Source organism: Phalacrocorax aristotelis, chromosome 2 (assembly GCF_949628215.1).
Source record: "Phalacrocorax aristotelis chromosome 2, bGulAri2.1, whole genome shotgun sequence".
NCBI lineage: Eukaryota > Metazoa > Chordata > Aves > Suliformes > Phalacrocoracidae > Phalacrocorax > Phalacrocorax aristotelis.
The window spans coordinates 23,858,516-23,872,146 of NC_134277.1; the positions used below are offsets into that span (position 1 = coordinate 23,858,516).

The 13,631-nt window shown below is 47.5% G+C and overlaps 1 protein-coding gene across 5 annotated transcripts in view; it reads left to right on the top strand.

Annotated features, from left to right (window-relative positions):
• Positions 1-617: 617 nt before the first annotated feature.
• The window catches only part of FAM171A1 (family with sequence similarity 171 member A1), a 92,213-nt gene continuing 79,199 nt past the window's right edge, over positions 618-13,631 (top strand). For 2 of the 5 annotated variants that reach the window (XM_075082744.1, XM_075082746.1), the window contains exon 1: positions 967-1,421. In XM_075082744.1, coding sequence (XP_074938845.1) covers positions 1,328-1,421 — 94 coding nt within the window. In that variant the 5' untranslated portion in view covers positions 967-1,327. Of the gene's footprint in view, positions 719-965; positions 1,422-13,631 lie in introns of those variants that run through there. The other 3 variants (XM_075082743.1, XM_075082745.1, XM_075082747.1) reach the window with 3 other exon arrangements.

Here is a 13,631-nt window from a genome sequence, read left to right on the forward strand (position 1 = left end):
CTGCGCCGGAGGAAACATGAGGAGCGCCTGTTCTCCCTCCCCTAGGAAGCATAAAGCTCAGCAGAGCCCGGGAAGGGAAGAGTGAGTGCTGTGGCCTTGTATTTTGCCTCTGCTGTCCTGGAGGAAAAGTACATCAAGAGATGCTCTTACAGATGGTGCAAAACATACCAGAGAGAAAGCCCCCGGGGACACTGTCCCTGCCCGCGCTACAGTTTGCCCAGTGCTGCTTCTGCCGTGCCCTGCCTGGTGCAGGGGTGGGAGGGCACGACACCGCCACCTCCCCGGGGATCCTGCGAGCCCGCGGCAGAGCCGCGGCTGCCCTCAGCCTGCAATGCCGGCATTTCAACCACGAAGTTTGCCTTTCGTGTGCAGCTTGCAATAGCATTTTTTAAACAGTTTTCTAAAAAAAAAAAACCAGTAGATGGGTGCGTTTTCTGTTGTTCTGTGGTTGTCTTTTTAAAAAAAAAAAAATCAGCATAAATACAGCAGCCGGGGCAGGGGGCCGTGCGGGACCCTGTGACTCGACAAGTCTCAGCCGTGCCGTTATAAGCCACCACGTCCGTCTTCCCCCTCGTCTCGTCCCTCCCGCTGGGCTGCGGCTGGAGGCGAGCGAGCCGCCGCGGCGGGGGGCACCGAACCACCGCGGAGGCCATTTTGCAGCCAGCCAGGGAGGGAGGGAAGGCGGGCGCGGCGGGCGGGACCCGGCCCCCCGCGACAGGTAAGGGCGGCAGCACCTGGCGGAGGGGGGGGCGGGGGGCAGTCCGCCGGGGCCACACGCCTGCCCCCGGGCGACAGGTGGTCTCGCTGGGGCGACCAGGCCCGGCGGGGCCGCCCGGCTGGCCCCGGAGCCGGCCCCGGAGCCGCGGCCCCTCGCCCTGCGGCGGCCCAGGAGGGCAGGGCTGGGCGGGGCCGGCAGGGGGCGCTGTCCCGCCGGGCCCGCCGCGCGGTGCGGGGAGGCAGCAAAGGGTTAAGGAGCGGGCGGCGGAGCCTGGCTGCCCCTGCCGGAGACGGGGGGAAGAAAATAAATGGGGGGAAAAAAAATTAGAAAATAAAACCAGACAGGCAGCCGGGGCCGCGGAGGGCTCCCGCCTCGCCTGCCCCCCGCCCGCCCCGGGGGGACAGTGCGGGACGCGGAGGCCGGGGCGCAGCGGCGGGACGACAATGCAGCAGGCGGAGAAAGCAGGAGGGGCAGCGCACAGCAACATGGAGGGAGGCGCGGAGCGGGCCAGCCCCTGATGCGGCTCTTTCTCCTCCTCCTCCTCCTCCGGGCAGCGGCTCCGGCGGCGATTCCCTCCCTGGCGGCGGCTGGCGGCGGCGGCGGGTGGAAATGAGCAGGTCGGCGGCGCTTCTCCTCTGCCTGCTGGGTTGCAACGTGTGGAAGGCGGTGACCAAAACCTTAGGGGCGCCCGAAGCAGCTCAAGGTCGGTACGGGAAGGGCGGCGGGACTGGCCCGCTTTGTGCGGTGGCCCCCGGGGCGGCGGGGGGCTGCATTGTGCGAGCGGCGGCAAACTTGGGGGGGTATGGCCGGGGGTTTGGCGCCGGGGGCGGGGGAGGTGGCAGCAGTGCCAGATCTCTCCCGGCTCCCACCGCCCGCCGGCTGCGGGGCGCAGCGAGGGCGCCGCCCGCTGCAGACCCCCCCAGGCACGGGGCGGTGAAGGCAGCCCCGCGGCGGAGGCGGGTGCGAGCCCGCGGCTGGGGAGCTTTTGTTAACGAAAGGGGCAGGGGCTGCTGTTGGCCTTATTGTGCTGCCCCCTCCCTGCTTCCCTCCCTCCCTCCCTCCCTTCGCGCTGCCGGAGCTGTTGCATTGCGTCCTTCTCCCCCGGTTCTCCCCTCTCCCCGCCGTGCCCCCTGCAGGGCCCGACGCGGCGGTGAGAGGCGGGCTAAGGGGTACCGGCGGCCGCAGGCCCTGCCCCTGGCCGTGCCGGGCCGTTGGGAAGTCGGTTCGCCCCCCCGGGCTGGCGGCGCGGCTCGGCTCGCCACCCCGGGACGTTTCCGGGCCTCGGCCGGGCCTTTTGTTCGGCGCGGTGGGCTGCCCGCCGGCCGGCGGGGGCCTGTCACCACGGGCTGCGCCCCTGGCAGCCGGGGAGAGACCCTTCCCCGGGCGGGCAGCGTCGCCGTCCCTCCCGCCCGCGCCCGGGCGGGAGCGGAAGCGGTAGCGGGGCAGTGCCCGAGCCCCCCGGGAGGCCGCGGCGGGGCTCCGGCACCTGGGGCAGCTCCGGGGCCGGACGTGGGCTGCTCTGCCCCGATGCTCACAGGTGCCTGGTGAGGCGTCCCCTCGGCGGCGAGGTGCACCTGCCTTCCAGCCCTCACCCCCCGGGGAAGCTCGGCGGAGGCAGACGAGCCGCCGTGCCCCGCTTGCCCCTCGCCCTTGAGTTCGGTGGTGGCAGGAGGGCAGCCCCCGTCGGCCTCCTCCCGCCGGGCTCCGACAGGGATCCTGTGGCAGCGTCGCGCCTGCTGTGACCACGGCTATGTTAGGAGGCAGAAAACTTGTCTAGCTAAGGGTATGAAACGTGCTAGGAGGAATGCGTCCTCTCCCGTGGCCGGCGTGAGCCTCGTGGCATGTGCTGTCCAGTGGCTACATGTGTCATCTGGGGTGAGAGATCGTACCGGGCGATGGGCTGGCAGCATCCTTCCCGCTGCGGTGGGGTGGAAGTACACCACGCGGAGGGTGCGCTTGTGTCCCGTTTCCTCGAAGCTTTCCTGTCTTGCGTGTCAGTAAGATTCAGTAAGCAATGCTTGCCACAAGAAGGAAAACGTTAAAAGCAACCTTTTGAGCTCTCTTTTGTGGCTGTATTTGCAGTATACGAGTAAGATCTAGGTGGGCCTGTGCTCTCATGCAGTGTATTCAAAAGGTATTGGTATCCTGTAGCAAAACCTACCACGGTAGGCAATCTGATGTCAAATGCCATGTCAAATTCTGCCTTTTTAAAGGACAAAACAGTAGCAGCTGTGGAAGAAGAGGTACTATAGTTAAAGGCCAGTAAACTCAGGACTATACAGAGTTTATTGATAAGCGTGCCAGAAAAACAGGATTGTGTTCGTCCCTTGATGCTAGCACTTCAGATACCAAAGTAATAACAAAATCTATTGTAATTTCTGTATCATGTGGAAAATCTTTCATATATGTGATCAAAGTGGTGAGGTATTGGCAGAATTAGTGCCTTTCAACTGCCCTGTCGATATAATCTCTATGGTCGAGCTCAATTCATGGTATGTAGAAAGACTCATCTCTGTAGCTGCTACGTCCACATTAAGCCTGATAGCTGATTATTTAAGCAATAGCAGCTATGTCAGTGAGTAGATGAAGTTTCTATCTAAACAGTATGGTCTAATTTTATCTTCTGAGTAAGAACATCTGAGTTTTCATAGCATAATTTTCCAAAGTCTAATTACAAGCCCTATCTTTACTCTTTGGACGTGTATGTTGGTAAGTGGATATGTAGAGCTAATCTGATATTGAAGTGTATTCTGCTCACTAGTTAACAGCTACTTACCATGGGTGTTTTTTTTTTTTTAAAACTTATGTGATGCTGGCTTGTAGCCTTGAATAAGTTCAGGTGTGAACATCATCTGCGGAGAAGAGTTTTAGTACCAGGTACAGTGCTTGTTTATATACTGAGCACAATAAGTGCTGAATGGTTGTAAAACCTAAACCAACCATTTTTCTCTCTTGCCTTTTTAGCACTGCGGTGGTAGTCATAGCTGCAGGTGAAGGGCTGTTGCCAAAGATCAGGGATGTTTGCAAATGACTGACTTGCCCCTTGTGGCTGGGAAAAAACTAGTGAAAAACCAAGGGATTGGAATGAAGGTGGAGGTGAGAAAACCAGACGACGCCATCCGGGAGTAGTTGTTTCAGCTGCAATATTTATTATTGGACAGGTTACAAGAGGCTAGGGCAGAGAGTCCTCCTTATTGTGGGACAGATTAGATGAGACTCAGTTAAGGTGTTCCATGTCTGTGTTAACAGACCAAATAAGTAGGTCTTAGGTTTGGAGCTGTTTGAAGGTGGGATTTGTAGTCTGTTGTAGTTAAGGAAGGGATGAGGCGTGATGCTTTGCATGGAGCGTTTCTCTCTTTCACTGCTCTCAGCTGTGTGTTCAGACAGTCCCAGCTTCAAATTCTGCTCAGCCAGACTGATTACATAATTCGCGAATATGGAAAGTACTGGTAATTAAGCTCTGTATTTAGCACCCTATTTAGAAAATTGGATGACTTTGGCACGCTGTTACCTTATTTGATTCATTATGCAGATCTGTTGTGGCCTCTGAAGGTCACAGAGGTACCCTCTAAGTTTCAGTAACTCATCTGTGTGGATTTTAACATATTAAAGAAAATTAGTTGTTTATTTTTGTCAGTGTTGGCGCTTAGAGCCCCAGTGAGGTTGTTAGAAGTCCATAAAGGTACTCTTCAGGATTGGTAAAGCTTTACCCCTTTACCTTTTCTCAAATACTTAAAACCTGACAAGTATTTCAAATGAGGACTAAATTATGATTTGGAGGCTTTTTCGTGGTTATTGTTTGTTTTTTAATTGTTCTATCAGGTATTCCAGAATGTAGATTGGTTTGAATGCTGAAATTAATGTGTAGAAATTTTTAATTAAAACAAAAAAACAACCCAACCCTTAAGCTGCATTCTTATTGGGAATTGGTGATTTGTTTGAGTACAGACAAAATACGCAGTGAGTTTTCTTCATATGAACAGATCCAGATTTTTTTTAAAACAGATTTTAAACTTAGGGAGCCTTGGCAAATAGGAATTTAAGAGTTCTATGAAGAGGTAACACTAACCCAGGGAGAAAGTAAGTAAAATCTGTGTAATTTGGTAAGGGGTTACAGTTCTTTGTTGCCTGTAAACTTTGCTCTGTAATAGAAGATGATTCATTCGTAGATGCTAGGGAGGCTCTTTTAAGAGAAATCCTAGAATATTGTGTTGTAGTGCAGAAGCCCGGTATGGCTTTTGTCTGCTGCAGTGGACATTGGTTTAAATTCATGTCTTCATATTTCATTAGTTGTTCAAAATGAAAAAGTTACGAATAATAAAATAACACTTGAGTAAGGACTAGTCTACTAGTAGATGAATGTGCTCAGGATATCCTACCTTTGTAATCCCAGAATGACATTAGGCAGATACTTTTTTTTTTTTTTTTTTCCCTAGTATGATGGTGAATAAAAGTTTGGCTATTGCTGCTTAGTCAGAATCCACAGTATGTTCTCCCTCTGTGTGCACAGAGGGTTGATGCTTGAGTCCTACTGTTTGGAATTGCCTGTCTGCAGACAGCCATTACATTTCTTGATGTTATGAAAGCTAATTTCACAACCATTTCAGCTGGAAATTTTGTAAAGACTTATCTTCTGGACATCACAGTCACAGCTGTGAGGAGACCCTCAAGTTCTTGGCGCTTTTTTTTTTTAAAGCCAGTTATCCCAAGCTTGCAGTTTTAGCTGTGATGATAAAGTTTAGGTGATGCAGAAATAGTCTTTCTGTCTTTCATCTTGCACTGCCGTACTATCTCTTCTCAGTCAGCTGCAAATTGCTAATGACCTTCAAATGCAAACATTTATTTCATTGAGACCACAAATGGACTTATAAGAGTAGAAGCTAAATTGCTCTAAAGCAGTACAAAAGACGTTGTTTTATTTTAGTGGAGGAACAAAGTGTTTACTTAGTACTAGACAGTATTGTAAAATCTTAATGAGGATGAGGTATTCATTGATTTCATCGGTTATCAGATCCAGCTAAGCACTAGATTTTTTTTTTTTGCATGTTTACCTTGAACTACTAATCCCTGCAAATGCCTAGTAACTGATTTCTCTCAGTCTGATGAACAAGTTATTTAAGGTGAGCTGAGGGTTTAAAACTGCAGCCCTTTTCTGCTAAACACTTGTGCTCACCCTTTTGGTGTAATACCTTGCAGTAAGTTATTCTACTTGCCTTAAATAATGTGTGTATGCACTTGTCAAGTGACAGCAAACTCACATGCTGGCTTTCCCTGTGGTCATTTGCTTGTGTCTTGAGTCGATATTAATTGCTGTGTGTTACCTAACACAAAGTTTAAAACAACCTTCTCCCTCCCCTCTCTTTTGTCTTTTTTTTTTAAACCTCACACTGAGGCACACTGGTTACTGCTTGAGACTAGAACCTGGTTCATGAAATTTTTAGGGACGGCTGCCTTCTCTGCCAACTTCTGGCCAAGTGAATGGTTTCAAATAGTGCAGTCCTTTCTCTAAAGGAGAGGTTTCTGGTAGCAATGAAATGCAGTTTTACCATATGCTTGCTAATTTAACAGAAGCCTGGTATATGTGTTTGTGTGATGGGGTGGAAGAAGGATTGTGCTTTTAGGTTTGTTGGAAAAATTAAGACATTTCCAATGGTTTTGGAGAGTGGAGGAGCAGAAATGTCACTCTGTCTCCTGTTACTACAAACTTCAAATTAGTTTTACTCTTGTATTCTGTTGGTAATAACTAGCCACAGTCTTGGTGTGTGAAGAAAACAGAGGAAAATGCATGGCAAGGAAACTCGATGCATAGATCTTGTCAATATAGGTATGCACAGTACCTGGCAGCTTGGTGGTTCAGCTTTAATGGCATTTCTTAACAACACTGCTTGAAGCTTGCTGTTGGATAGCACTATGGTTGGGAACGTCACTTCTCCACATATATCAAATTCATACAATCACAGAATGGGTTGGGTGATGGTTTGAATTGAAGGGACCTTAAAGATCATCTAGTTCCAACCCCCCTCCACCATGGGCAGGGATATCTTCCACTACACCAGGTTGCTCAAAGCCTCTTCCAACCGGGCTGTGAACACTTCCAGGGATGGTGCATCCACAATTTCTCTGGGCAACCTGTTCCAGGGCCTCACCATCCACATAGTAAAGAATTTCTTCCTTACATCTAATCCAAATCTACCCTCTCTCAGTTTAAAGCCATTACCCCTTGTCCTATCACTACATGCCCTTGTAAAAAGTCCCTCTCCATCTTTCTTGTAGGCTCCCTTCAGGTACTTGAAGGCTGCTAGAAGGTCTGCCCGGAGCCTTCTCCAGGCTGAACAACCCCAACTCTCTCAGCCTGCCCTCATAGGAGAGGTGCTGCAGCCTCTGATCATCTTTGTGGACCTCCTCTGGACTTGCTCCAACAGATCCATGTCTTCATGTCTGTCTTGTGTTGGGGTCCCCAGAGATGAGCACAGTACTCCAGGTGGGGTCTCACAAGAGCAGAGTAGAGGGGGTAGGATCACCTCCCTTGACCTGCTGGTCATGCGTCTTTTGATGCAGCCTAGGATATGTTTGGCTTTCTGGACTGCAAGCACACATTGCCAGGTCACGTTGAGCTTCTCATCAACCGAAAGGCTGCTCTCAATCTATTCTCTGCCCAGCCTGTATTTATGCTTGGGATTGCCGCAACTTGTGCAGGACCTTGCTGCTGGCCTTGCTGAAGTTCATGTGGTTCATATGGGCCCACCTCTCTAGCCTGTCAAGGTCCCTCTGGATGGCATCCCTTCCCTCTAGAGTGTCAACCTCACCACACAGCTTGTGTCATCAGCAAACTTGCTGAGGGCACTCAATGCCACTGTCCGTGTTGCCAAGAAAGATGTTAAACAGTGCTAGTCCCAGTAGTGACCCCTAAGGAATGCCACTCATCACTGGTCTCCACCTGGACATTGAGCCATTGACCACAACTCTGAGTGTGACCATTCAGCCAATTCCTTAACCACCGAGTGGTCCATCCATCAACTCCATGTCTCCCACTTTAGAGACCAGGATGTCATGCGGGACAGTGTCAAATGCTTTGCCAATTCCAGGTAGTTGACGTCAGTTGCTCTTCCCTTATCCACCAATGCTGTAACGCTGTCATAGAAGGCCACCAGATTCCTAAGGCACAATTTGCTCTTAGTGAAGCCATGTTGGCTCTCACCAATCGCATCCTTATTTTCCTTGTGTCTTAGCGTAGTTTTCCAGGAGGATCTGCTCCGTGATCTTGCTGGACACAGAGGTGAGACTGACAGGCCTGTAGTTCCCTGGGTCTTCCTTTTTTCCCTTTTTAAAAATTGGGGTTACATTTCTTCTTTTCCAGTCAGTGGGAACTTCACCAGGCTGCCACGACTTCCCAAATAGCGTGGATAGTTTCTTAGCAACTTCAACTGCCAGTTCACTCAGGACCTGTGGATGCATCTCACCAGGTCCCATGGCTTGTGCACCTTCAGGTTCCTTGGATGGTCTAGAACCTGACCTTCTCCTACAGTGGGCGGTTCTTCATTATCCCAGTCCCTGCCTTTGCCTTCTGCAGCTTGGGCGGTGTGGCTTGAACACTTGCCAGTGAAGACTGGCAAAAAAGTACCTCAGCCTTCTCCATATCCTGGTTAACCAGGACTCCTGCTTCCTTCTAGAGTGGGCCCACATTTTCCTTAGCCTTTCTTTTAACACTGATGTACCTATAGAAGTTTTTCTTGTTGCCCTTGATGTCCCTGGCCAGATTTAATTCTATCAAGGCTTTGGTTTTCCTAACCTGATCCCTAGCTGCTCGGACAATTTCTCTGTATTCCTCCTAGGCTACCTGTCCTTGCTTCCACCCTCCGTAGGCTTCCTTTTTGTGTTTGAGTTTGTCCAGGAGCTCCTTGTTTATCCATGCATGCCTCCTGGCACTTTTGCCTGAATTCCTCTTTGTTGGGATGCATCACTCCTGAGCTTGGAGGAGGTGATCCTTGAATATTAACCAACTTTCTTGGGCCCCTCTTCCCTCCAGGGCTTTATCCCATGGTACTCTACCAAGCAGGCTCCTGAAGAGGCCAAAGTCTGCTCTCCTGAAGTCGAGGGTAGTGAGCCTGCTGTGTGCCCTCCTGTAATCTGTAAATTACTCTAGTACATTTGATCAATAAAATTGTGTTGTGTACCTAGAGCTTATAATTTAGTTGTTTTTCCAGTCAGCCAAAGGCAAACTACACACTGTCCCCAGAATACCTGCAACTTGAAATCAAAGTGTGCACTTTCAGTATTTCTGTTACCTTATATGCTGATTACCTTATGCAAGCTGCTTTTTTTTTTTTTTTTTTAATTTGTAGGATCAATTTCCCTTTGCTCCAGTATATATCAGATCTGCCTTTGGATATGAAGAAAGGCAACTTCCGAGAGAACTGCACTGTCGGTATTCTGCCTCTCCCACAGGTCTCAGTGGTTTTACCATTTACCTGTCGTGGAGCACAAATAAGGGAGGCAAGAAGCGTGTGTAAAGGGTTGTATTTACTAGAACAAATGAGTTTAATAATACTAAATACAATACACACTAATAGTATACTCAAAAACATTTTGTTTTGGGAAATACCAAAGAGAACTGAGTGCCTTTTTTTTCTTCCAGAAATTCCAGAAACATTTTCCTGTAAGCTGGTTTACATTAAGTTTTCAGTTAATGTAATATCTGGCTTGTTGTGCATGGGTAATAACCATTGTACACATGCTTTTTACAGACACCATCTTTAGTTTTATTGGAAACTGGAAAGATACATATATTTGTTAATACAGAGCCATAAGAATGTGAACGTACTGTAATTTCTTGTTGCTTTTAATAAGTGCATTGAATCTTTTACTTTAAAATACTAAGACAGAATCATGTTTGACATAGTGGCAAGTCTGAGCCCTTGAATGTACTATTTAAGTATGTTTCAATATAGAGCTACATTTTCATTTGATGTAAAATGCCAGTGTTCTGGTTCAGGTAGACTTGTGTCACTTTTTTGATATCTTGAAGAGCAGCCCATCTTGGGGTGATCTGAAGGAAAAAATTGTTTATGTACAGTATAGTCTTTAAATTTGGCTCCCTCACTAGCTACTTGGTGGATTGGGTGTATTTAAACAGAACTGCTGTGGATATAAATTGTTTTGAATAGAAGCAGTCTCTGTAGGCAGGGCACAAAAGTCCCTGGAAATCCAACACTGAAGGTATCTTTTAATTGTTCCTACTCTTACCTTTTGCAGTTCTGTGAGCTGTCGCTGCCTGTGTCGTACTGTGGAGGCATACTAGAAATCCTGTCTTTATCCATTATCTGTACACTTTAGGCACCAGGAGGTGAAGCCCCCGTCATGTTAAGTAGGAACCTGCGTCATGGAAAACTCTGCTATGCTGCTGTAGTGGTTGTTTTTTCAGATGGGGAGGCAAGAGAACGTAACAGTGGAGGGGACCCCACATAAGCCGTGCTGGACTTGGGGTGACTCTTGTAGGGGCCACCCTCAGCCTCTCTGCCCTGTGGGAACCAGACCTTGAGGAAACACAAAGGCAACTGCAGTTAGCAGGGAGGAAATGGAGTGCGGGGGGACAGCCAAGAGGAAGGAAGTAGCAGCGTCCTTTTGGCTTGGGGACAACAAAGGAGCTGAATCCAATAAGGTGCAAAATGCTTCCAGTTTTCTTAAGTTCTGGCTGCAAAAGTGCTGAGACCTACTATACGGTGTGGTAGGTCTGAGTAATACAATAGCAATGTTTAACAGTAAAGGTGAGCTTACCTTGACAGTCAGTAAGCGTTCAGATAAATAAGAGGTGGGGGCATAAGGTGCTCCTGCTTCGTTAAAACAGAGGCTTTTCTTCTTCGTGCAGTAATTAACAGAAGTGATAGCAGTGTAGGGAGCTCCCTCTTGTTTCATCCCATCTTTGAGATTGTCATTACTGAAAAAATGGTATCTTTAATCCTTTTTAAGCAAGGGTGTATATTAATACAGCAACAAGTATTTCTCAAATTGAGAGACTTGTTTGATGGTAAAGTAACAATAAATTAAGGTAAATGATGTATTTGGACTGCTGCTGGAGGAAATTAAGGTATTGGCAGTCTTGTCTAGCCCTCTTGCTCTCCGCCATACTGTGAACAGTTGTGCGAAGTGTAAGGTTAAGATCCAGACAACTCATATCTCAGTTTGTACTTGATATGTGAATGTAAAACTTATGCAAGGGGTATACAGTTGTCATCCAGGGTAGGAGGCATCTCCCCTAACTCAGGTGTCTGCAGTCTGCAAGCGTCTACATCTTAGCTAGTCATTCACAGTCCTTTTACAGACATGAAGATCTAATCTTTTTTTAGCTAATGGAGCCAAGTGTCATTCCTGTCGCCTGGACTAATCACATTTGGTCAGATTAATCGTGCTGTGTGGATCCCCACTGACTAGCATGGCAGCCTAGACAGCGCTGTTTGTACTCCCGTTTGCCTAGATGAATCCTCCCTCAGACGCTGTAACTGGAAGTTTCATCAGCACGGTGTTGCCCTCTGGCTCGGCCTTAGAGCTACTGAACATATACCATGTAATAAGCTATGTGAAGGAACACACATTCTTTGATTACCTGGATGGGTTATCTTGCATTTCTCAAGACTCAAACAGCAGTTGTCTATTTACATTTCTAAACCATTTGTCTTTGTAGCATTATGCTTATGAGCCTAAGTGTTTCACCCCCAAGAGTAAATAAACAAAAAGAAAGGTTTAGAAACTAGTAAGGAGGCTTGCAGAGTTGTTTGGGCTTGTCTACATGTTTTTTTCCATGTTTTAATTAGCTTTGTATTCCCAAGAGGTGATTTATTCTGGATTAAGCTGCATTGTTACTCTCACCTTTGTCTGTTTTCTCTTACTGGCATTTGTGTAGCAGCATGGTAAACCAGATTGAGGAAGTTACCCAACTGAAAACTCCTGTATGCACCAGTTCAGTCTTCACCTGGATCACTTCCGCAGCTGGGTGTGTTGGGGATTACACAAATGCTGTTGCTGGTGCAGAGGAAAGGGTTGAGAGGAGCTGATAAGGGAAAACAAGGGCTTTCTTGTCAGCGGTGCCAGTTGATGCAGGATTGAATTGTTTCTAGAACTATAACATAAGATATAAGGTACAACTTTAGCAAGTTAACTGTTTTAAAAATTATTGCTCAAATGAGATGGCTATTGTCTGAAAACACAATACCACCCCATTGCTCAAAGAAAAAGTTTCAAGAATTTATTTAAAACTAATTTGCCTACAGTAGATGGAAAAAATTGCATTAGAGCAGTGAATACTGGCAGATGATTCGAGATGCCTTCAGCTACAACTGTCTCCATCGGGACAGGTTTTTGTCCCTGCCTCAGTCTAGTTTGTACCCTGTGTGGAGTTTCAGCTCAAGTGAATTGTGAGGTGCATTGCTCATGGGCCTTTCTCCCAATTGTAGCGTAACTGCTGGGTTAGTAACCAAGCCATCTTTTCTCTGCTTTCTGGATTTCCCAAATGGCTGGAGAGGAAATAATACACTTTGCCCCATTTAAACACTGAAAAAATGTGGAGGGCAGTACCGGGCACTTAGCATAGCATTTTGGTGGAGTAACTTTTGTCAGCTAGCCGTGAATGTATGATTTGGCATAATTAGTGCATGATGTCTGATAGTGTCTAGTCCCTCCTTTCTGAACTGCCTGTCAGCCAGAGCGATTCCCACTTTCCCCCAGGTAATTGCCTTTCTTTTAGTTACTGCACTTCTGCATTGATGTCTGCTAGATTAGGGTGTCTGAGAGATAAGTTTTCACTCCTTATCCTACCCTTCCTCCTTCTCTCCCTGTGTTGGTCCTCTCATATATTGAAAGGCTTGAAGTGCCTTTGCTGCAGGCCGGCAGGAAGGTCTGCTAGGGAGTGTTCATGGCTGTTTCTTGTTTCTTTTTGAGTTGGGCAAGCACTGCTAGGGAAGTGAATGGGACCAGGAGCTCTGGAGACGGGACTGATGGCCTCTAGGGGGTTAGGTGGACGAGGGCGGGAACAGGCCGCTGGGCAGCAGGGTGATAAACTTGTCCAGGCGCCACATTGTGTTTGCAGAATGGGTGGTATTAGCTCGAGATGGGAGCAACAGTTGCTCTCTTTGCTTCCCTCTGAATTGTGCCCCTGGCAAGTTCTGAAACCTGCTGAGTAGCATGCTGACCTGGACAAATATTACAGTAGTTTAAAAAGCTACTTGTGGTAATAATGTTAACAGACACAGTGAAGTACAGCAATATACTTGTTCTTATAGCTTTACTGCTAGTACCCAGAGTATTCTTGCAACTCAGTTTATTTCAGCGTGTGGTGCTGCAGTCGAGGTCCTGGCAAATAACTCAAGTTTAAGCTAGTCTTTAGGTTCATGATATATGATTTACAGGAGCCAGGAACACAGATGTTTGAAATGAGAGCTGTATTTTTGTTGTTTTGCAGAGCGCCTGTGTGCAGGGACTGTTACTTTTTTCCCTACTATTAGAGTTTTAAATATGAAGAAAGTAGTTTTCTTCAAAAGTCAAAATTTCCTTTGTTTTTACAGGATAGTAATTTCATTCTTTAGTATTCTGCTAGTTAAAACTTTTTAGAGGGAAATATGGCATTAAACTTGGTGTAAATATTGTTGTTAGCAGTCCTTGTGAAAACTGAAAATACACTTGTTTCAAGGAGCCTGAAGCAGTAGGAGCAAGAGCTTCTAATAGGATGAATTTCAAGTTTACTTGTTGCTGGAAGCTATTGAGTTATACCTGCAGCAGGGTTTGGAATATTAAGGTAGTAAAAGTACTTTAAAAATCAGTTGTTGTAGGAAGAGAACCTGAAGTAATAATTCTTGTTGAAAACTATTAGTTTTTCCAGACATTTGATTAGATAAGGACTTCCTTCTTTAGATCAGATACGAAT